The 22,108-nt window shown below is 44.4% G+C and overlaps 1 protein-coding gene across 3 annotated transcripts in view; it reads left to right on the top strand.

Moving 5' to 3' along the window:
* The window catches only part of tsen2 (TSEN2 tRNA splicing endonuclease subunit), a 35,362-nt gene that overhangs the window by 6,216 nt on the left and 7,038 nt on the right, over window positions 1-22,108 (top strand). The window contains exons 1-4 of one of the 3 annotated variants that reach the window (XM_084348714.1): window positions 1,304-2,271; window positions 3,602-3,664; window positions 4,503-4,567; window positions 19,327-19,376. In XM_084348714.1, the coding sequence (XP_084204840.1) occupies window positions 4,562-4,567; window positions 19,327-19,376 (56 nt within the window). In that variant the 5' untranslated portion in view covers window positions 1,304-2,271; window positions 3,602-3,664; window positions 4,503-4,561. Of the gene's footprint in view, window positions 1-2; window positions 93-1,303; window positions 2,272-3,601; window positions 3,665-4,502; window positions 4,568-19,326; window positions 19,377-22,108 lie in introns of those variants that run through there. The other 2 variants (XM_084348712.1, XM_084348713.1) reach the window with 2 other exon arrangements.

Consider the following 22,108-nt stretch of genomic DNA (forward strand, 5'->3'; position numbering starts at 1 on the left):
AGGAGCTGATGATGTGTTACATCATCTATCCTGCTGACCTATCAGAGGCTGAGCTCGACTCACCTGTCTGTCTGAGCAGGCTGAAGGTTCAGGTAACAAAGAGAGTGTGTGTGTGTGTGTGTGTGTGTGTGTGCGTGTGCGTGTGTGCGTGCGTGCGGTGGGATCGGAATCACTGAGTCAACTGATTGTTTCGACAGAAAAATAATCTTAGTACTAAGATTAAGTACCTCCTGAGAGTAGTCCAACATAATGTGTTCAGAAAAATGACTGAAATAAATCAGACCCCTGTGGCAGCTGCAGGCCTGTAAAAACTCTGACCAATCCCTGCCTCTCGGTCCGAGTTGAAGGAACCAATCAGATGCCTTCATGCCTCATCCTGCGCGCTCCCCCCTCTGTCCCCCCCCCTCCCCCCTGCCGGATATATTCAGCACACTGCATATGGAGTTAGCAGGAGATCCACTCCAGGTCAGAAGGTGGCGGTAATGCACCTAACAGCTGTTTGCCAACCGCCATAAAACAACAGAAGAAGAAGAAGAGTTAGCACAGTTAGCAGGAGAGAACAGTGGCAGAGGAAATGCAGCTAAAGTAGCACTTCCAGAAGTGATGCAGAGGCTGCTGTCTTTCTGTTGGACAGGTAATTAGTTGTTTTGCTTCAGGGGGATTTGTTATTTTCATGAAATATGTGACGTTAGCCAACTTAGCTACTTTTGTAGCTTGTATTAGCCCAATGCTAACAGCTCTCCTCTGCCCTGCTGACGGACTGTCTGACGCGCTCAAGTGTGTGGGGGCGGGGCTTTGGACGGAGCACTGACGTGAGGGGGAGAAGGGGGCGGAGCTTAGAGGAGGTGCCACTTTCAAATCTTGCTAGCTCTCCAACATTACCCACTATACCTTTAATGGAAATAATCAGCACATGAACTGATGATAAAATTATCGTTAGTTAATTGAACATAAAAGATCATAAAACAGTGAAAACTGACAACTTCAAACTTTTGTCCAAAACCCGAAAACATTCAGTTTACTGACTGTAAATGTGACACAGCTGATGAATTAATATTAAATATGAATTAATTAATTATATATTAATAATTAATTAATATAATATGGTTAATATTCTGTTGTTAAGCTCTAAATAAACTGTTTAATTTGTAGAAATAAGTTGGGATCAGATATTTCATCTGTTCCTGTAGATATTACCGTGTCAATAAAGTTTTATTACACAACAGATGTTTCTGTCAACAGGAAGTGATCGTCAGCAGGTGGGTTTCCTCCAGAGAACGAGCCGAGCATGACGATATCTGATTGGCCGACAGCAGCCCTCAGAAACTGATGATGTCACAAAGACAGTGGTGGAGGCTCAAATAATTTTTCCTGAAAGTTTCAGAAACATGAAGACAACATGGCTGTCTGTCTGAGCGTCCCTGAACGCAGCAGCTGGTTGGCTTCAGTCAGTGAACGTCATGTTTGTTCCTGTTTATTTTATAATTACGTCGTGTGGCCGAACCTGCAGATTCACAGCTCCAGCTCGTCGATGATCTGCTCTGTTTCAGCAGACAGAAGCTGGTGAACACACTGGACTGAGATTCATCAGGCTACACAAACACGATGAACACATGAATCATCATGTTGATCTGTGATGGACATCTGAAAACAAGAAGACAACATGGCCGTCTGTGAACACACCTGAAATGTGTTTAAATTAGTTTGTTTCTGCTGAAAACAGGTGATGTCATCAACAGCTGATGCCATCAGCTTTAAACTTTTGGAGAGCATCATTAAAGGCAGCCAATCAGCTGCTGTGCAGGTTGTTGCTCTGTAGGCGAGACCCAACAGCTGTTTGCTGTGACTTCTGACCTCATGCTGAGTGTCTGAAGGACAAAGTGTGAAACAGACGTTTACATCAACGGAACAGTTCTGAAATAAAATGAAACACGATGAGACCGAAGACGTCGACGAGCAGCTTTAATCTCTAAATAAAGAGAATATAAACAACAGTTGTTACCAAATCTGTCTCTGTGTCTGCCTGTGTCTCTGTCTGTCTCTCTCTGTGTCTCTGTCTGTCACCTGAACCAGCAGACAGCAGCCTGTCGGTGGCGGCAGAGCCACACTGTTAACCTCAAAGACGACGATCTCGCGAGAACAGCGGGACTCCCTACATGCGCCATTAGAGCTGGAAGCTGCGTTGTGAGAGCAGCGACTGAAGACCGACCGTTAACCGGGCAGAGCGACAGTTCGCTAGTTGTGTCCCCCGCTGAGCCGCTGTGTATCCGGGTAAGACTCCTCTCTGGCGCCGGAGAGAACCACTGGCCCGGTGTTCAGCCGCTCAGAGCCGGAGGTACCGCGGAGACACCTGCTCGGCTCCGGGCTGCAGCGCGAGCTCAGCCCTCTGAGCTAGCAGCTAGCTGTCAGCCCTGGAGACGACAGGTGTAGTTCACCTGAGATCAGAGCGGCTGACGTCACAGCAGCAGGATGACACATGAACGGGAGTTTGACGAGGTCGTCAGTGGGGCACTGAGCGGTGTGTGTAGCTGAGTGGCTAACAGCTAAGCTAAAGTAACCTCTGAGATGTAACCTGGTTCTCTGAGTAGCTCTGGAACTATTTAATGAATTAAACTTTCTGCCGGCGGCTGAGCTGCTGTGTCCACTTCCGGTTGCGTTGATTATTTGCTTCCGGTCAGGCTCAGAGGGCTGAACTCTGTCGTTCTGCAGATTACCATGGTAACAGATGCTGCACACCTGAACAGGTCCAGATGAGGTTCTGTTCACAGTTTCAGGTGTAAATGTTTCCTGATGATATTCTCTCTGAGCTGGACAACGTTATAGATAAGTGATGTCATGAAGCACAAACTACCGTCATGTTGTGGTCTGTTGCCATGGAAACCTTCAGGCGGCATCAACTCTTCACACACTGAAGGTTGATGTTTCTGTGTTTGGTCCTGCTGATTTATTCCAGCTGATTGAAGATGGTTAGAGTATTGATCAGTCTGTCATCACAGATCATTAACCTCATCAGACGACATCCAGAAGACTTTAAACTTGTTTTAAAAAGTCTAAACAATTTGAATTAAACTGGAGCGGGTGGTGAAAGTAGGACAGAGTGAGACTTCAGTCTTGTTTCTCTTCTCTGTTAACAGTTACACGTGTTCAGTACTGATCCGGTTCTGACATAAAGGTCACTTTTTAAAATATCTTAAACTTCAGTCTCTCTGTCAAATACAGCGCAGACTGAATGATGTTCGAGTGTCTTTAACTGAGACAGGTGAATATTAACGTGTCTTCATCACAGCTGATCAGAGCTGACGCTGATCAACACGTGTGGCGACTGACGGAGGGGTGAAAGCAGATTGTTCACATTAAGACAAAAGTCAGGTGTGAGCAGGTTTAACTGTCGGTTACAACGTTTACATGTGCTGCAGAGATCATGTGACTGATCAGACTGTGTCCACACTGAAGAGCTGATCACCAGTCAGTCAACTCAAATACAAACAAACAGCCTGGTTTCATTTCACTTTGAGCTTCATTTAGATGAAACTTGATTTGTGTGTGTGTGTGTGTGTGTGTGTGTGTGTGTGTGTGTGTGTGTGTGTGTGTGTGTGTGCAGACCAGCAGCAGTATGGCAGACGACCTGGACATCGAGGCGATGCTGGAGGCTCCATACAGGAAGGTGAGAGTCAGTCTGTCTTCAGTGTTCAGAGTCTCTCAGCCGGACTCTACTGCTCCACATTCAGGACAGATGTTATGAAAATCAGCTGTATTAGATCACATCTTTGTTCCACTTATGATGAGTTTGATCCTGTTTCTACACACCGTCTTCATCTTTGGCTGTTGGATCTCTTTATGGAGTAAAAATGTCCGGACTTCGTTATCGTTAACGTAACGTTGACCACGATCCCACATTGAGTCGTCAATGGTCACAAAGCTCCATGAATTCAGTGATAAATGTCTCATTTCATTTTAATGTTTCACAATAAAAGTCCACCTTTATTTAGTTATTTAAAAACTTTTATTATGAAGCAGAAAAACCAGTCTTGAGTTTTGACCCGCAGTAACTGGACTCCTGAACCAGCTGGCAGTGAAACACAGCAGATATCTGAGAACAAACAGAGAAACTAAAGATTGAGTCAGAAGCTACAGAGAGCTGAACACTTTAATCCGTCTCTGGTCTCCTGCACTGAGCCCAGTATCACAGCTTGAGTTTGGGGGAGACGGGGGGGGCATCACTGGCCGGCTGCGATACGCCATCACAGGTCATTTGGACGGGGGCAAGCGAGCTCGGCTCCCACTCCAGAGAGGGTCCGTCCTGGCTCGGCCTGGCTCGGCATGGCTCATTTAAACTGGTGATGGAGGCATTAAAAGTGCCAGTGAATAAACCAATACAGCTGATTATGTTTTCCTGTCCCTGAGCAGTAGAGTCAGGCTGATGATGGTGATGGTGATGATGATGATGATGGCGTTCCTTCACAGACTGTCATGAATAAATGCCCATCTATCTCTCTTTGTAGACTTGCCTAACGATTTCTCACCTCTGCTCCCCTGAATGCCAGTGTGATCTGTCACAAACATGAAGGTAGTAAAAAGTCCCCATCATGCATTGCTGTACTGTGGTCCCCATGGTAACATGACTGTGGTTCCCTTGGTAACTATAAACTTGTCACCTGGTTTTGGCCACACCCCCTGATCAGGAACAGCTGAGCATTCTGGGAGATGACGTGTTAGAGAGAATCAGACAGGAGCACCGGAGGATCATGGGAAGGCAACATCAGACTGCATGCCTGCCAGGGTCACAGTTAGCCATTAGCGTAGCATAAGCACCAACTCTGAGGTTTGACTTTGAATGTTGAGAGAGAGCTGAGGGAGTCGGCCATGTCCGGAGGATCAACAGAGACCAGAGGGCTATTCCAGAAAGGAGGTTCAACAGACTCTGAGTGTAACCCTGAACTCTGAGCTGACTCACCCTGTGAAGTGAAACTCTGAGTGTTCAGTCCCAGAACAGCTGATCTGAGTCAGGTAAGTGGACTCTGAGTATGTTAACTCTGAGCTGAGCTCGTGCCTGACGACTAGTAAAAAGCCATCATCAATGGAGCTCCGATACTGTGATTCACCATGGCAACAGGGGAGAAAACAGGAAGCAGACATTTTCTGGGGGGGGGGGGGGAGTAACACGCCTGTGGCCGTAATAAAACTCACTGACAGAGTTTTAGATGCGGTCGTCTTTTCATTTGGAATTTAACATAATTTTCTTTTAGCCTTTCAGGAAGTGGTTGAATGTTGTTCAATGTTTTATTTTATTTCATTTTAGGCTATTTTATTTAATTTAAATCGGCTGACAATGAAATATAAAAACAGTCTCGCGATGGCTCCTCACTTTGGTTTTATTTCACATACTAAACAAAGTAAAAGTTTATTCAGTGGATATTTTAACTTGTAGTAGCTTTTACCACCAACAGATGCTGTTTAACACACATCTGTGTCCTAACATCCTGCTGAGTAGATGAACATGAAGTGGTGCTCACCTCCACCTCCACCTCCACCACGTCCGCCAGAGGCAGAGGAGCTGGTCCTGAGTCAGGTCGCTGGCGTCACTCTCCCCCAGGACCCAACATTAGAGGCAGACACACACTTACTGTCTACAGACTGAACTAGAAGTCATTTAGTCTTATACTCAATGCGGCGGCAAACTAGAAACACGGACTTTGACATTATGTTGTTGGAAAAAATCCAATAGGCTACTGATGGTTACTGTTGTAGCTGTCTGTGGGAAATAAAGAAGCCAAATGAAATGTGAGTTATTTCTCTGTTTCTGGCTGCTGGAAGGTGATTGATTAACCTGCAAAGTGATTAAAGAGGATTGTTCAGACCTGAGAGCACGTCAGCGATGACGTGTAGCCTGATATTCGCTGTGCGGCCGGAGAATATAAATGACGGACTGATGAGAAGCGGTTCTGTTGGGTTCAGTCCTCGTCAGGGAGTGAGAGCTCATCTAAATGAATCTAAATTCTCCTCCTGGTGTAAAACTATGTGAATTATTTCTGCTTCAATATGATCGGACTGAGAAGGAAAGGACAGCCGCTGTCAGACAGCTCCGTCACACTCAGGGTTTCTTCAGGTAAACCTGCCAGTGAGCAGGTGAGGTTCACAGAGTAAGTTACCGCAGTAACAGACCCAGAGTTTAAGTTGCCTCTCTTTCTGGAACTGAAAACTCAGAGTTTCTCTCATCTCAGGGTTAACAAACTCAGAGCTTTCACAAAACCCGCTTTCTGGAATCGCCCCCTGGTCTGTTTCGCTAACAGTAACACACACCTGACAGGTAGGACAGGTGTGTTTGACATGTTTCAGTCCGCTGAGTCGTCAGGTGTTCAGATTTCTTTCCTTCCAGGCAGCTTCCACCACAGTCATGTGACGACAACAGACGTGTGTGTCTTTTTAACATTTTTGACGATTTAACATTTTTGCTTTACTGCTCGCTTTCACAAGATGGTGCAAATCATACACTTTCATTTTTGACAGCTCTTCTGAGCACCAAGTGTCATAAAGAGCGACCGGACATTAGTAACTACTTTTACCAACATACAAAGCGAACTGGAAGTTGGGAATCGAAAAAGCACTGAGATAACTAGGGGTGTCACGATCTGATCCGATTTTAATGAGGATAGTCTGTTTAGACGGCGTGCCGAGAGAGTTGAGACGGAGTCAACTTTTGGAGAAACGCAGCCTGACGCCACGTTGCGGTGGCCAATCTTAAGCTGGCGATCAGACACAGTGGAGTGTAAAGTCGTGTCGTCTGTGTTCACTCAGTTTGACTTCGTGCACCAGTTTAAAACACATCTGTGGATGCTGACGATCACTGTAGGACCGGCATGCTTAACCTACTGTGGCAGAGACATGACCGGAGATCACAGAGCAGAACGGGTCAGAACCAGGACGTAACGACTTCTCTGTTATTTTTGATGAGGACAAGCAATCTCTAGTAGGTCCAGCATGCTAGTAGCACAACAACAGACCAGCTCCGTCTGTCAGCAAACTGATCAGCAGGGGTTCCCAACACGTTACACATACAGACCATGGAGTGACATTCCCACCCCGCCGCACCACCGTCTGCTTTCTATGCACGTGTAGCATATGTGTCGACAGGCAACACGACAAATATGGCAGGACATCTCCACAGGCATCGTAAAGAAGTAGTCTTTATATATATATTTATGTATATATATATATATGTATATGTGTGTGTGTGTGTGTATATATATATATATATATGTATGTATGTGTATACGTATATATCTGTGTGTATATATCTATATGTGTGTATATGTATGTATATATGTGTATATATATATATACGTGCGTATAGATGTATGTGTATGTATATGTGCATATATGTATGTATGAGTATGTACATATATATATGTGTGTGTGTATGTTAGGGCTGTGCAATTAATCGAATTTTGATCGTGATTTCGATTTTTTGGTCAAACAATCTCCAAACTAATATAATCGAATTGAAACGATTATTTTGGCATTTTACAGTACAGTAGGCCTAGAGATTTAAGTTCACCCTCGGTTGGGAGGGCTGAGTGTTGCAGTGATTTTTTTCATTGTGACAAACACTTGGTGAGTTAAATTTTTTGCTGGGGACAGACGCTGTTTTTCGTGTAGAAATGTGACGAAGAGTCGGTCGAACAGACACTTCTCCACGTATAACTGCGGCATTATTTTCCTCATATAAGTTGCCAAAGACGCAACCAGTTACTACGTCACTGTTGTTTGGTCCTGTAACGTTGCTTTGTGGGACATTTCTCTATTTTGTTGAGTGAAGGACATGTTCAGTTATCAGACAGTGAACACCATCAGACCGACACACCCCCGCTCCGCGCCGCCGGCTTATCCGTTCACACTGGTTCGGTTCGCCAATACTGTGCCTCTAATACCTCCGGAGGAGCATCAGCAAAATTTCACCCCTCGCAAAGACAAGGCTACAACCCCCACGACATCAGCGCAGAGGCAGACATCGATCTCAGACACACTATATTTACTATATGTATAATGTGACTCCTTATCCGTCAAATTCCGATAGGCACAAGAAAATACCAGCTGCCATTGGATACCCTTTAGCTAAAGATATGCACCCTATCGTTTGTCTTATTTGATTTTCTAAGTATATATATTTTATTCATTAAATGTTTTATAGAAATTGCAGAACAGTTGGATATAGGGCTGCACGATTAATCGATAAAAAATCGCGATCTCGATTCACACATACACGCGATGTCATTTCTACACACAGCGATTCGGAAGCATTTTATATGTCGAGCTGCATCATAAACAAATGCTCCTATTTTCCTCCCGGATTTTTTCAAGCGCCCCCAAACGCAGCACTGCCGCTGCCTCCTCCCTCAACCTATGGTAAAGCGTCTTTACAACACGTGATTCAGTGGAGGAAGCCCGACTGCAGTTGAGTGTTTGGAAAGAGTGAGTGAGAGTTAAAGCGGAGGAAAGTCTGCGGTAAGGAGGGTTGAATGGATGGCGACGAAAACCCAAGTGGTAGTGGCGAGAGTCACCCACCCACCCGAACCGACCTCGTTCCCAAAAAAGGTTTGCATTCGGTGGTGTGGAAGTATTTTGGATTTAAGCCAGACGATGACAAACAGTGTGAGAAGCATTGTAAAGTGTGTTTTGCCGTCGTTGCAGCACCGCACAGCAACACCACAAATCTCTACAATCACCTTAAACGTCACCACAAAGTACAGCATGATGAAGCCGTACAAGGCAAGAAACAAACACAGATGTCGATAAACGGAACCTTGTACAATGCAACGCCATACCCACCAAACTCCAGTAGACATAAGGAGATCACAGCAGCTATCGCATATCACCTAGCCAAAGATATGGCCCCAATAAACACTGTACAACGTGAGGGATTTTGGAAGATGATAAACACTCTCGACCAACGGTACTCGATGCCCTCCCACAACTACTTTTCAAACGTTGCGCTCCCTGACATGTACAATAAGCAGCGGGCAGTGGTCGAGGCAGAATTGCGGGAAATCGATCATTTTTCCGCTAAGTCTGATTTATGGTCTAGTCGGATCATTTGAGCCGTATTTGAGCCTGACGGTTCATTTTATAGCGCCTGATTTCACTCCTTTATAAAGTCACAACCACAAAAACAATAATGAACTGTTTTGTATTTGTATCACCACAACAAAAATTATGGTGGTAATAATAATAATAATAATAATTTTAAAAAGGCTAATAAGTTGATGAGGTATTAAGTCCATTTTAAAAAAAAATTCCTTGTAGAGATACAATGAAAGATTCAAGAGTTGAGCGTTCAGTTCTGAAGTGCTGTGTTCAGGGCCATATGCTCTAAGTAAAGGAAATCAGACTGTTTGATGTGCATATGATGATAAGGGGAAGTTGTTATCAGCCGCATGTCTCAATTTTTTTTTTTACTTTTGTAAAAATCATTTATCTTCCAATGATAGAACTACTACTATGCCTCTGCCAAAGCAATGTTTTTTTTGTTTTGTTAAAGTTCATCAGTGCAAGAAACATTTTGTGAAGAAAATCGTGCCGAGAATCGTGATATCAATTCTAAGCAAAAAAATCGTGATTCACATTTTTTCCAGAATCGTGCAGCTCTAGTTGGATACATATTTGTACATTATTTTCGATTTGAACATTTTGTCTATTTTTTTGAGAGAAATGCTGAATAAATGCATCATGTTTCCAAACTCAAAAATAATCATTTAAATAATCGTGATTTCAATATTGACCAAAATAATCGTGATTATGATTTTTTCCATAATCGAGCAGCCCTAGTGTATGTGTGTATATGTATGTATATATGTGTATATATATGCATGTATACAGTTGAGGCCAAAATTATTAGCCCCCCAGGAATTATGGAACATTTTCCTAAAATTCTTCCCAATGTTTGCAGCATTGATAATGAACTTGATATAATCAAACATTCACCAGTGCTATTCAGTAGCTTTTGGTACATTTTGGAATATAAAATACATTTTTAGGCTTGCTTTCTATCAAATATAGTGAAAAATGGGGTGGTCAATAATACTACCCCGCATGTGAATTTTTGCTTTCAAAACACACCTAATTAACCAATCAGCTTTCAAACCACACCTGTGCAGTCAATTGGCTTCCTAACAACATCTGAGCATTCAATCAGCATAAAAGGACTCCACGGAACAGGGCACTTGAATACATTATTGAGAGGGACTACTTTTACTCACCATGCCGAAGACAAAGGAAATCAGTCTTGAGCTCAGAAAGAAGATGGTGGAGGCTCATGATAAGGGGGAAGGCTGTACGGCCATTTCCAAGCGTTTCACAGTGTCTAGAACCGCTGTACGTTGCATCATTGCCAAGTATAAGGAGACAAATTCTGTAAGAAACAAACCCGGGCGTGGTCGTAAGCGCAAGATTTCAAGAACTCTGGAGAGGAAAATAGTCAGAGATGTCAGCAAGAAGCCCCGGACATCTGCCAAGATGATTGTTGCTGACCTGGCCTCTTCTGGAGTTGATGTTTCAAGGAACACAGTTGTGAGGGCTCTTCATCGAGGTGGGCTTCAGGGCCATCGTCCCAGAAGAACCCCTTTACTCAAAGAGCGGCATATCAAGAGCCAGACTGAGGTTTGCCCGTGAACATTTGAAAGGTAAAGATGAGTTTTGGAAGTCTATGCTTTGGTCTGATGAGACTAAACTGGAACTGTTTGGGCACATGGATGTTGCTTATGTTTGGCGAAGAAAGGGAGAGGCCTTCAACCATAAGAACACAGTTTCCTCAGTTAAACATGGTGGTGGGAGCATCATGCTGTGGGACTGTTTTGCAGCCTCAGGCACAGGGAGCCTTTCTACGGGTGCATGGCATCATGAAAAAAGAAAATTATGTTGAAATTTTGTGGGATAATATGCAGAAATCTGCTCGTAGTCTAGACTTAGGTCATTGCTGGGTCTTCCAACAAGATAATGACCCAAAGCATACACCGGAATTGGTCCAAGAGTTCCTGAAGGATACCAACACCAAGGTCCTGGAGTGGCCCGCCCAGACCTCAATCCTATTGAGAATCTGTGGCGGGTGCTCAAAGTGAATGTCCATGCTCGGAAACTACACAATTTGGACCAGCTGGAACAATTTGCAATGGAAGAATGGGCCAGAATCCCTCAGGAGACCTGTGCCAACCTAGTAAAGAACTACTCTAAGAGGTTGTAGTCAGTTGTGGCTCAGAAAGGGTACACTATCGACTATTAATGGCCAGGGGGCTAATAATTTTGGACGTCTCATTTTTGCCCTTTCTTGTTTCACCTCAGTGTATCAATAAAATATCCTCATCAAACTTAGTGGACATTTTGTCTTGGTTATTTTGGAAACAAATACACTATAAACACTTGTTGTTAATGGTCATTTCCATGGAGAAATCAAGAGTTTTGCCTAATTTCATAAGGGGGGCTAATAATTTTGGCCTCAACTGTATGTGTATATGTATGTGTATATGTATATATGTATGTTTATATATGTGTATATGTATATATATGTATGTATATGTATATATATGTATGTATATATATATGTATGTTTTTTTATATACATATATATATATATGTATGTTTATATGTATATGTGTGTGTGTGTACAGTACAGACCAAAAGTTTGGACACACCTTCTCATTCAAAGAGTTTTCTTTATTTTCATGACTATGAAAATTGTAGATTCACACTGAAGGCATCAAAACTATGAATTAACACATGTGGAATTATATACTTAACAAAAAAGTGTGAAACAACTGAAAATATGTCTTATATTCTAGGTTCTTCAAAGTAGCCACCTTTTGCTTTGATTACTGCTTCGCACACTCTTGGCATTCTCTTGATGAGCTTCAAGAGGTAGTCACCTGAAATGGTCTTCCAACAGTCTTGAAGGAGTTCCCAGAGATGCTTAGCACTTGTTGGCCCTTTTGCCTTCACTCTGCGGTCCAGCTCACCCCAAACCATCTCGATTGGGTTCAGGTCCGGTGACTGTGGAGGCCAGGTCATCTGGCGCAGCACCCCATCACTCTCCTTCTTGGTCAAATAGCCCTTACACAGCCTGGAGGTGTGTTTGGGGTCATTGTCCTGTTGAAAAATAAATGATGGTCCAACTAAACGCAAACCGGATGGAATAGCATGCCGCTGCAAGATGCTGTGGTAGCCATGCTGGTTCAGTATGCCTTCAATTTTGGATAAATCCCCAACAGTGTCACCAGCAAAGCACCCCCACACCATCACACCTCCTCCTCCATGCTTCACGGTGGGAACCAGGCATGTAGAGTCCATCCGTTCACCTTTTCTGCGTCGCACAAAGACACGGTGGTTGGAACCAAAGATCTCAAATTTGGACTCATCAGACCAAAGCACAGATTTCTACTGGTCTAATGTCCATTCCTTGTGTTCTTTAGCCCAAACAAGTCTCTTCTGCTCCTTGCCTGTCCTTAGCAGTGGTTTCCTAGCAGCTATAATACCATGAAGGCCTGATTCACACAGTCTCCTCTTAACAGTTGTTTTAGAGATGTGTCTGCTGCTAGAACTCTGTGTGGCATTGACCTGGTCTCTAATCTGAGCTGCTGTTAACCTGCGATTTCTGAGGCTGGTGACTCGGATGAACTCATCCTCCGCAGCAGAGGTGACTCTTGGTCTTCCTTTCCTGGGGCGGTCCTCATGTAAGCCAGTTTCTTTGTAGCGCTTGATGGTTTTTGCGGCTGCACTTGGGGACACTTTCAAAGTTTTCCCAATTTTTCGGACTGACTGACCTTCATTTCTTAAAGTAATGATGGCCACTCGTTTTTCTTTACTTAGCTGCTTTTTTCTTGCCATAATACAAACTCTAACAGTCTATTCAGTAGGACTATCAGCTGTGTATCCACCTGACTTCTGCACAACACAACTGATGGTCCCAACCCCATTTATAAGGCAAGAAATCCCACTTATTAAACCTGACAGGGCACACCTGTGAAGTGAAAACCATTTCAGGTGACTACCTCTTGAAGCTCATCAAGAGAATGCAGAGTGTGTGCAAAGCAGTAATCAGAGCAAAAGGTGGCTACTTTGAAGAAACTAGAATATAAGGCGTATTTTCAGTTGTTTTACACTTTTTTGTTAAGTACATATTTCCACGTGTTAATTCATAGTTTTGATGCCTTCAGTGTGAATCTACAATGTCAATAGTCATGAAAAGAAAGGAAACTCATTGAATGAAAAGGTGTGTCCAAACTTTTGTTCTGTACTGTATGTATGTGTATGTATGTCTATTGATGTTTTGTTGTGAACTTGAATGTCTGCTGTGAAGAGGGCACACTACAACAAAGAGTCACCAGGTGACCGGTTCCCTCTATGACTTATCTTGTTTACAGTTAGTTTCCAACTGACTGGTGAAAGTTATTGTTACATTTGTATTGTTAATAAATCTGGTGTGTGGTACACTGCAAACTAATAATGGAGATTTGTTGGCAGCCAAGGCCTGCTGTGGCGCAGGGGTAGAGCCAGCGTGTTGTTATTGGAAGGTTGCTGGTTTGATTCTCCTGGTCTGCATGTCGAAGTATCAGAATCAGAATCAGAATTCCTTCATTTGTCCCGCAAATGGGGAAATTTCTTAGTCACAGCAGCCAAAGGACAGTATCACACTTAAACAATAATAAAAAGTAAAAAATAAACAATGAGATAAGAGATAAAAAATTGAATTTTACTTGTATATACATAGTATCTACAATATGAACTTGGTATTTACAATATGACATAGTATTTATTAGAGGTGGGTGCAATTCATCGATGTGGCGATGCATCGCGATGCGTCACGTGACGATTCGGCATCGATTAATTGACGTCGATGCTTTGCTAGGTCCGCGCATTTAGACAGAAGGCGGCAAATTGGCGGTCTGTTTTGGTCCGCCAATTTGACGCCTCTGAGGGTACACTTCCTGCCGCCTCCATTGCTATCTAAATCCGAGGCGTCAATGTGCCGGCAATTGCGGGACATGGGCGGAGGTGTCGATAATGTGCACTGTTGTGCGACCCGCAGCCGGGAGTTTTAAAACCAGGAAACAGCTGATCACAGCAGTCAGTCCATCACTTCATCCGCGGATGTCAAGATGAGCAACTGGAAAGCCGCTGAGATCCGGGAGATGCTACCGTCTCCTCGGTCTCTGTAGCTGACAGCTAGTGGACACAACCAAACAGCTAGTAGCTGCTGACTGTCAGCTGTTGTGTAGCGGCAAGCTACGAACGGTCGCTACTTTCAAATTAAAAGCCCCCCGCTAAGAACCCAGTTCTAAAATCCAATGGGGTGCAATGTAAAGCTCTTATTTTGAAGACAACTTTGTTGTCACTGATCACTGCCCAACTTCGTGCTTCACGCCACGTCACATGTTTACGCCTCATTAAATCCAGGGCTTGACTGTTTTCAGTGTTTTCTGCCAATAGAGGGGGCTCTCCTGCAAGTGGAGCTTTCCCTGGTCAAAGTTAAGTAGGTCAAAGTTCAAATGTTTACGTAGTCATAAAATAAAATATTTTGTGTCTTTGAAAAATACAAGTCAAATGTTCAAAAAACCTTGTTATTTACTTTGAGTGTAGTTTTAGAGGAACTGAGTCAATTGATAGGCTATTTATTTACAAATATAGCCACAGATGAAGACAAAATCAATCTTGTATGGGAAAAAGCATTAAAAATTGCAATAATCGAAGAATCGTGGCCAATAATCGAATCGAAGCTCCCATAATCGAAATCGAATTGAATCGTGAGGTACCCTTGTTGGAACACCCCTAGTATGTATAATATGAACAGTGTAAGTATAAACAGTTTGGTATTTTTATTTACAAACTATAAATGATAAATATAGCCGCAAGCGGCAATCCGCGGGTTCTAACCTCTTTTGTCCCAAACCTGAAGAGGCTTTTTTTGTAGAGGACTATCAGGAGGACATGTACGAACAATTTCAAGTCAATAGCCCTTATGGCTTGGTGGGGATAGCCTTTCGAAGCTTACACTCTATGTTATAGCGCCCCCATTAGGCCAATTGGGATTAAATGTTTTGAGCAGCATTTGGACATCATTAATACTCAACATACCAAGTTTCATGTCTGTGGGTCCTTCCGGCTCGCCGGAAATTATTAAAACGCAAACAATGATGGTTACTGACGAACAGGCCACGCCCACTTTCACCTTGTTGATAAGGTCAATCTTTCAAAAGTTTTATTCATTTTACTGTTTTTCACATTATGCAAATTAGCAAAAAATCTGTAATATCGGCTTTCATGGTGCAAGAAGCTTTTTTGTAGAGGACTGTCACGAGGACATGTAGGAAAAATTTCAAGTCAATAGCACTTATGGCTTGGCGGGGATAGCCTTTCGAAGTTTACACCTTATGTTATAGCGCCCCCATTAGGCCGATTGGGATCAAAGGTTTTGAGCAGCATTTGGACATCATTTATACTCAACGTACCAAGTTTCGTGTCTCTAGGTCCTTCCGGCTCGCTATAAATGATTAAAACGCAAACAATGACGGTTAATGAGGAACAGGCCACGCCCACTTTCACCTATCAACATGGCAGTCAAGATATTAGTTAATAGTCACCCCTAGAGCATGCTTACCAAATTTGGTGAAATTCTGTCCAATGGTCTTTGAGATACGCATGTGTGGCATTTATAGCGCCCCCTATAGGTTGAGCTCAAAATGCTTTGGTAGGCAGATTCCCAGTCCCGTTGTGAACCTGCCCACCAAGTTTTGTGATGATAGGTCAAAGGGTGTAGGAGTTATGGCCAATCATTTCTAAGCTCCGCCTATTGCAAACATTCATTGGTCCGTGGCGGCCGTGTTTTTGACCAATCTGGCTCATTTAGAATAGAAACGTGTATTTTAATCCTCCGAGGCTTTATACCAAATTTGGTGTTGATAGGGTGAATTTTCCAAAAGTTTTATTCACTTTACTGTTTTTCGCATTATGCAAATTAGCAAAAAATCTAGTTAGGCGGACCTTTATGGTCCAATGATATTTTTTGTAGAGCACATTGAGCTGGACTTGTGTGACAAATTTCAAGTCAATCAGACTTACGGTGTGAGAAGGGTGAATTTCTGAAAAACGCCTTTTCAAGCCTTAATTACAGCGCCACCATCTGGCCGACTTCGGGGTTAGAACCCTAAATATGGGTATTAAAAATTGTCCAATTAGTGCAAACCAGAAAATGTGTGGATATGTGCAGAGTTTTGTATTGCACAGTGCACATGTGAGGTCTACTGGGAGCAGTGCTGGTTGTAGAGTCTGACAGCAGCAGGAAGGAAGGACCTGTGATACCTCTCCTTCACACACTTGGACCTGTGATACCTCTCCTTCACACACTTGGACCTGTGATACCTCTCCTTCACACACTTGGACCTGTGATACCGCTCCTTCACACACTTGGACCTGTGATACCTCTCCTTCACACACTTGGACCTGTGATACCTCTCCTTCACACACTTGGGGTGTATCAGTCTGTCGCTGAAGGAGCTGACCAGTGCTGTGATAGTGTCTTGCAGGGGGTGGGACTCCTTCACCAGCAGCGATGACAGCTTGTCCATCATCCTGCTCTCTCCCACCACCTGCACTGGGTCAAGAGGGCGTCCCAGGATGGAGCTGGCCTTCTTGATAAGTTTATCAAGTCTCTTCCTATCTGCTGCCGAGATGCTGCTTCTCCAGCAGACTACACCATAGAAAATGGCTGATGCCACCACAGAGTCATAGAAAGTCCTCAGGAGTGCCCCCTGCACTCCAAAGGACCTGAGCTTCCTCAGCAGATGGAGTCTGCTCTGACCTTTCTTGTATGTTGCTGCAGTGTAATGAGACCAGTCCAGTTTATTGTTCAGGTGAACTCCCAGGTACTTGTAAGACGTCACCATCTCAATGTCCGTTCCCAGGATGTTCACCTGAGTGAAATCCACCACCAGCTCTTTGGTCTTCCCGGTGTTGAGCTGGAGGTGGTTCTGCTGGCACCAGTCCACAAAGTCCTGAATAAGTTCTCAGTAGGCTCCGTCGTCCCCGTCCCTGATGAGGCCGACGATAGCAGAGTCGTCAGAGAACTTTTGCAGATGGCTGTGGGGTGTTTGGTGGGAGAAGTCTGCAGTGTACAGGGTGAACAGGAAAGGGGCCAGGACTGTTCCCTGTGGCGCCAATGTACTGCAGACGACGGTGTCTGACACACAAGTTACTGGGCAAGTTACTGAACCCCAAACTGCTCCTGATGTGCTGGTCAACACCTTGCATGGCAGCCACCGCCATCAGTGTATGAATGTATGTATTAATTACTGTAAGTCTCTTTGGACAAAAGCGTCTGCTAAATGCTGTAAATGTAAATGAGATTATATCACTTACTCCACCATGTAGACCAGCTTTTGAAATAAAAACAATTAAATCAGTTTTCAGTTTAATCAGTTAAAAATGTCATAGCCATCTGTGCTAAAACAAAAACAAGGATCAAGAATCGAGTCGTGATCTTAAAAACATAAATCAAAACAAATCGAGGATTTGAAGAATGGTGACAGTCCTCGAGACTATAGACGTAACCTTGAGAGTTGGCACAGGAGCAGAAGGATGTGCAGTTTGTAAAGTGGATATACGTGACACTACATCAGTTGTAGGTGACAGTGAAGAAGAAATGTAAGTGAAGGGCGCAGCTCCACGAGCAGCTCCTGTCAAACTGTCCACACTGGAAACACTGTTTCACTGCAGCTTTGACACTCACTAACACAACAACCCTGCAAGATGCAGTCATGAAACTTCACAGTGTGAAGTGAAGCTGGAGGGAGAGGAATGAGTGTCACACTGATCTGAAACATGTCAAACCGACAGGTGAGGTCTCTGAGCCAGGTGAGGTCTTAGTGAGGAGGGAGTGACCTTAGTTCTGGTGTTGGCCTGAGATGAGTGACTAAGACTCCTGTCTACTTCAGGGCCCTTCAGAGGAGTCCCAGCGCAGCATCCACCCGGCTGAAGAAGAGCTGGACTGTGGAGTGTCTGTCTGATGCCGGAGCTCCACCCACACTGACCCCACCCCCTACTGCAGACTGAGGCTGTGTCTCAATTCAGGGGCTGCAGCAATTCACCAATGGGTTAATGTTTATTTTGTAATGTTGATCATTCAGTTTAGATTTTGTCGTTAATTTTTGTACACACACATGTACACGTTTGATAGATTTGAACCAAAATAGACTTTAATGCATCTCTTCATTCATAATCATGACCTAAGGGTAAGGGCGGGAACATCTGGTGGCAAACCAGGAAATGCTCCGACGGCTAGACGGTCCCATTTAACAACGGTGGACGAGGCCTTCAAGGTCTCTCCGAAGGACCCGGCCTTCGTGGGCCGCAAAGGCCGCGTCCTTGAAGGCTGCAGCCCCTGAATTGAGACACAGCCTGAGACTGGCTGTGTCTCAATTCAGGGGCTGCAGCCCACGAAGGGCGCATTTGAAGGCCAATTACGTCACAACGGCGAGCGAAGGCTGTCCCAGTTGGAAGGCTCCTTCAAATGCAGCCCACAAATGCAGCCTGGCCTTCCCTCTTTTCGGAGGATGCACCGCAACTATCCTTCGCAGCCTCCCATATCCCAAGATCCTTTGCGCACCGCTGCTCAGTCCCGAAACAGAAGAGGACGCAAGAGAAAATGTCGACATCAAGTGGCGCAGACATGACATTCAAATTTAAGTAATGGGTTTATACTCGGTTTTTACTCATTTGAACATCCAAAGCCAGATATGTTAAACTTCAAGGGACTATAAAACCTCCAAATTTTAACTTTAAGTTAAAATATCTGACGCTGGTAATGCTATGGTAAATATAGTTGTTATTCACCAATGGGTTAATGTTTATTTTGTAATGTTGATAATTCAATTTAGATTTTGTTGTTAATTTTTGTACACACACCAATAAATGTACACGTTTGATAGATTTGAACCAAAATAGACTTTAATGCATCTCTTCATTCATTATCATGACGTAAGGGTGAGGGGCAGGAACATCTAGTGGCCAACCAGGAAATACTCCGAAGGCTAGACCGTCCCATTTAACAATGGTGGACGAGGCCTTCATGGGCCGCAAAGGCCGCGTCCTTGAAGGATGCAGCCTCTGAATTTGGACACAGCCACTGACTGACCCAGACTGACCTCTGACCCCTGACCCCCCCACCCCCCCACAGAAGACTGTTTGAATGTGACTCATTAAATTGTGTTTATATTCTCTCTTGGCCCCCCCCACACAAACTCCTGAATGTTGCGTCTGCCTCCTCATGCTGTTCTCTGTCGACCTTAGGAGGACACCAAGAGCCTGAGCCCCAATGGACAGGAGGAACGCTCCAAGAGGTAACCACACCTGTGTGTCTGTCTGTTTACCTCTCTGTGTGTCCGGTCTCTCCTCAGGGTGATCCATACGTATCAATACAGGCATCACATAGATAAGAGTTAAAAGAATCTGACTGGAGAATCTTCAGGCCCAATGTGAAGTCCGATACTCCGGAGCTCGGGGCTGAGCGCTGCTGTGTTGGAGAACCAGAGGGTCCCCTCTGTGCCACTGAAAGTCAGTGAGGGGAAGGTTCTCACTGTTGTTTGTGTTAATGAACCCAACAGCAGCTCAGAATACCTGGACGTCTTGGAGTCCTTGGGTGGCGTCCTGGAAGGGGTTCTGTCTGCGGGACTTCTACACTTATATGGACCACCATGGAGAAACCTGGAGGGGGCTGATTGGGAGGAACAGTATGCCTGATCTGAACCTGAGCGGTGCTTTGTTATTGAACATCTGTGCTTGGTGGATTGGTCATAACCAATGTCGTGAATGAGCATAAGGTGGTTCATAGGTGCACATGTACCTGACCAGGGACAAAGGTCAATGATTGACTTTGCAGCCATATCATCAGGCCTGCAGCTGTATGTCTCGGACACTCTTGTTTGTCTCGTCACTCAGTCCTGGACGAGCAGAGCTGTCAGCTGATCATCCTGGTGGTGAGTTGGATCAGATGGTGGGGGAGGCAGCCAGTCAGATCTGTAAGGCCAGAAGAGCGTACGCAGGTTTCTGAATGTATAAAAATCTTCGAGGGGTGAGAAAGTGTGTACTGGTACGTATCTTTAACACCATGAACGCAGTCTGTTCAGTCTGATTATTGTGATGTTGTGAGTTGTCAAACATGATATGAAAAGTGTGAATTAGAGTGAAGTTTTATTTAGTTTTTTCCACTAAATCATGTTACAGGATAACATCTACAGTTTAATAACCTTCACTATGATCAAACTGTGCGAGTGGTTACTCTTGTTTTTACTGTCTTCTGTAAATATGATTGTCACTTTGCATTATGATAATTATAATGATATTGATCTTTATGTAAATAAACTGTAGCTGTGCGTAATGGCCGTGCCACATGACACAACAGCTGCTTTGTTGTTGTAAGGAGGACGCTGCCAGTGAGCAATTTAGGCTGGAGCGAGTTTTCAAGGACCGTTCTGATGTTCTGGCCCATAATGATGACATCATCAAGCGGAGAGAGTGCATGGATCCCCTCTCCTCCTCCAGGAGCTCACACACACTCACTGTGAGCAGAAGGGTTAGAGATGCAGAGATGTGTCTCTCGGCCTCTCGCATAAAATCAGACCACTTTAACCCCTCCAGGTCTTTGGCTCTGAGCTCAGTGTTCACCGCTTCTGTCACTTTCTGCCGTTCCAAATAAAACTCGTCGTCTGTCAGTTTGATCGATCGTTGCTTCAAGTTCACGGTCCACAAAGTTACACTTCTTGTTCTTCAGCTGATTCTTTGCTTCCAACATTTCTCCTCAACACTAAAATAAGTTCTGGCCCTTTATATGCAAACCAGGTAAGTGGAGGCGTGTTCAGAGCCATTTATAGTGAACTGTGTTGGTGGTGAGACTCGTGTTCGTGCATAAGATTTCATGATGATTGTGATGTTTTTACAGCAGAATATACACAGAGTTTTATACATTTGGCCCTTGGTCTCTAAAAACAATGTCAACAGTATCTGTTTATGAGTTACACAGTCTGACACGTGTTGGACTCCGTGATATTCATGGGCAGGATGTCAAGGTGCAGCTGTGGTGAGGAGAGTGTCCAGTTTGGGAACCTCAGAATTGCATCTCAGCTTTTTGCAGATGACGTGGTTCTGTTGGTTTAATCAGACAGTGCCCCCCAGCAAGTACTCGGGCAGTTTGCAGCTGGTGTGAAGCTGTGGGATGAGAGTCAGAACCTCCAAGTCTGAGGCTCTCCTGGGCCTCCTGCCCCAAGCGAAGGCTTAGGACATCCGTACCGTTCCCAAGCACGTTTGACCCCCAAAGTCCAGTTTGTTGGACTAGTGTGAGTACACTTTTTTGGCCCTGGCACGGTTGGAAGAGGTGTGCTTCTGCACAGTACGGTTGCTCATGCATGAGCACAGGTGCACATCGTGGACATGAAGTATAATCATGCATTTAAGGCCAACTTGCATAATTAAGAAATCCAGGAATTTGAGATTATTTGAAAATTAGCCACAAAAAAGTCAGGAAAGGTTGTCATGTTCTCTCTGTCGTTCTCCATTGTGCCGGACCAATGTGAGTGCAGGCCAGCGGGGGTCTGAGGAGGAGGGACGATCCTGAGTGCGCCCTCAAGGTCTTGTTAGCAAGTGATGGGAAAATGGTGCATGAGATGGACAGGTGGCTGCGTTGTACTGGACCAAATGCAAAGCTATCAATTTACTATCTTCCAGCACTCACCTGTGGTCATGACCTCTGGGTATTCACCAGAACAATAAGACTGTGGATTCAAGTGGCTGAAATGTGTGTCCTCCATGGGGTGGATTGGCGCCTACCTTTAGACATTTTCCACCCGTGCCGACCCCTGATAAGTGGAAGAAAATGAATGAATCGATGGTGTGTGCTGTCCTTAGGCCTCCATCTGCACGTCAATAATCACTCAATCAATCAATCAATCGGCCTTTATTGTCACTGTACAAGTACAGCGAAATTTCAGCAATCACCCCGTCAGTACATATACAACAATACATACAATAAGACAGACATAACAGGATGACTGGGCAGCATAAGAGGAGGGGAGGAAAA

Source organism: Pagrus pagrus (genome assembly GCF_965226575.1).
Source record: "Pagrus pagrus genome assembly, chromosome: 3".
Taxonomy (NCBI): domain Eukaryota; kingdom Metazoa; phylum Chordata; class Actinopteri; order Spariformes; family Sparidae; genus Pagrus; species Pagrus pagrus.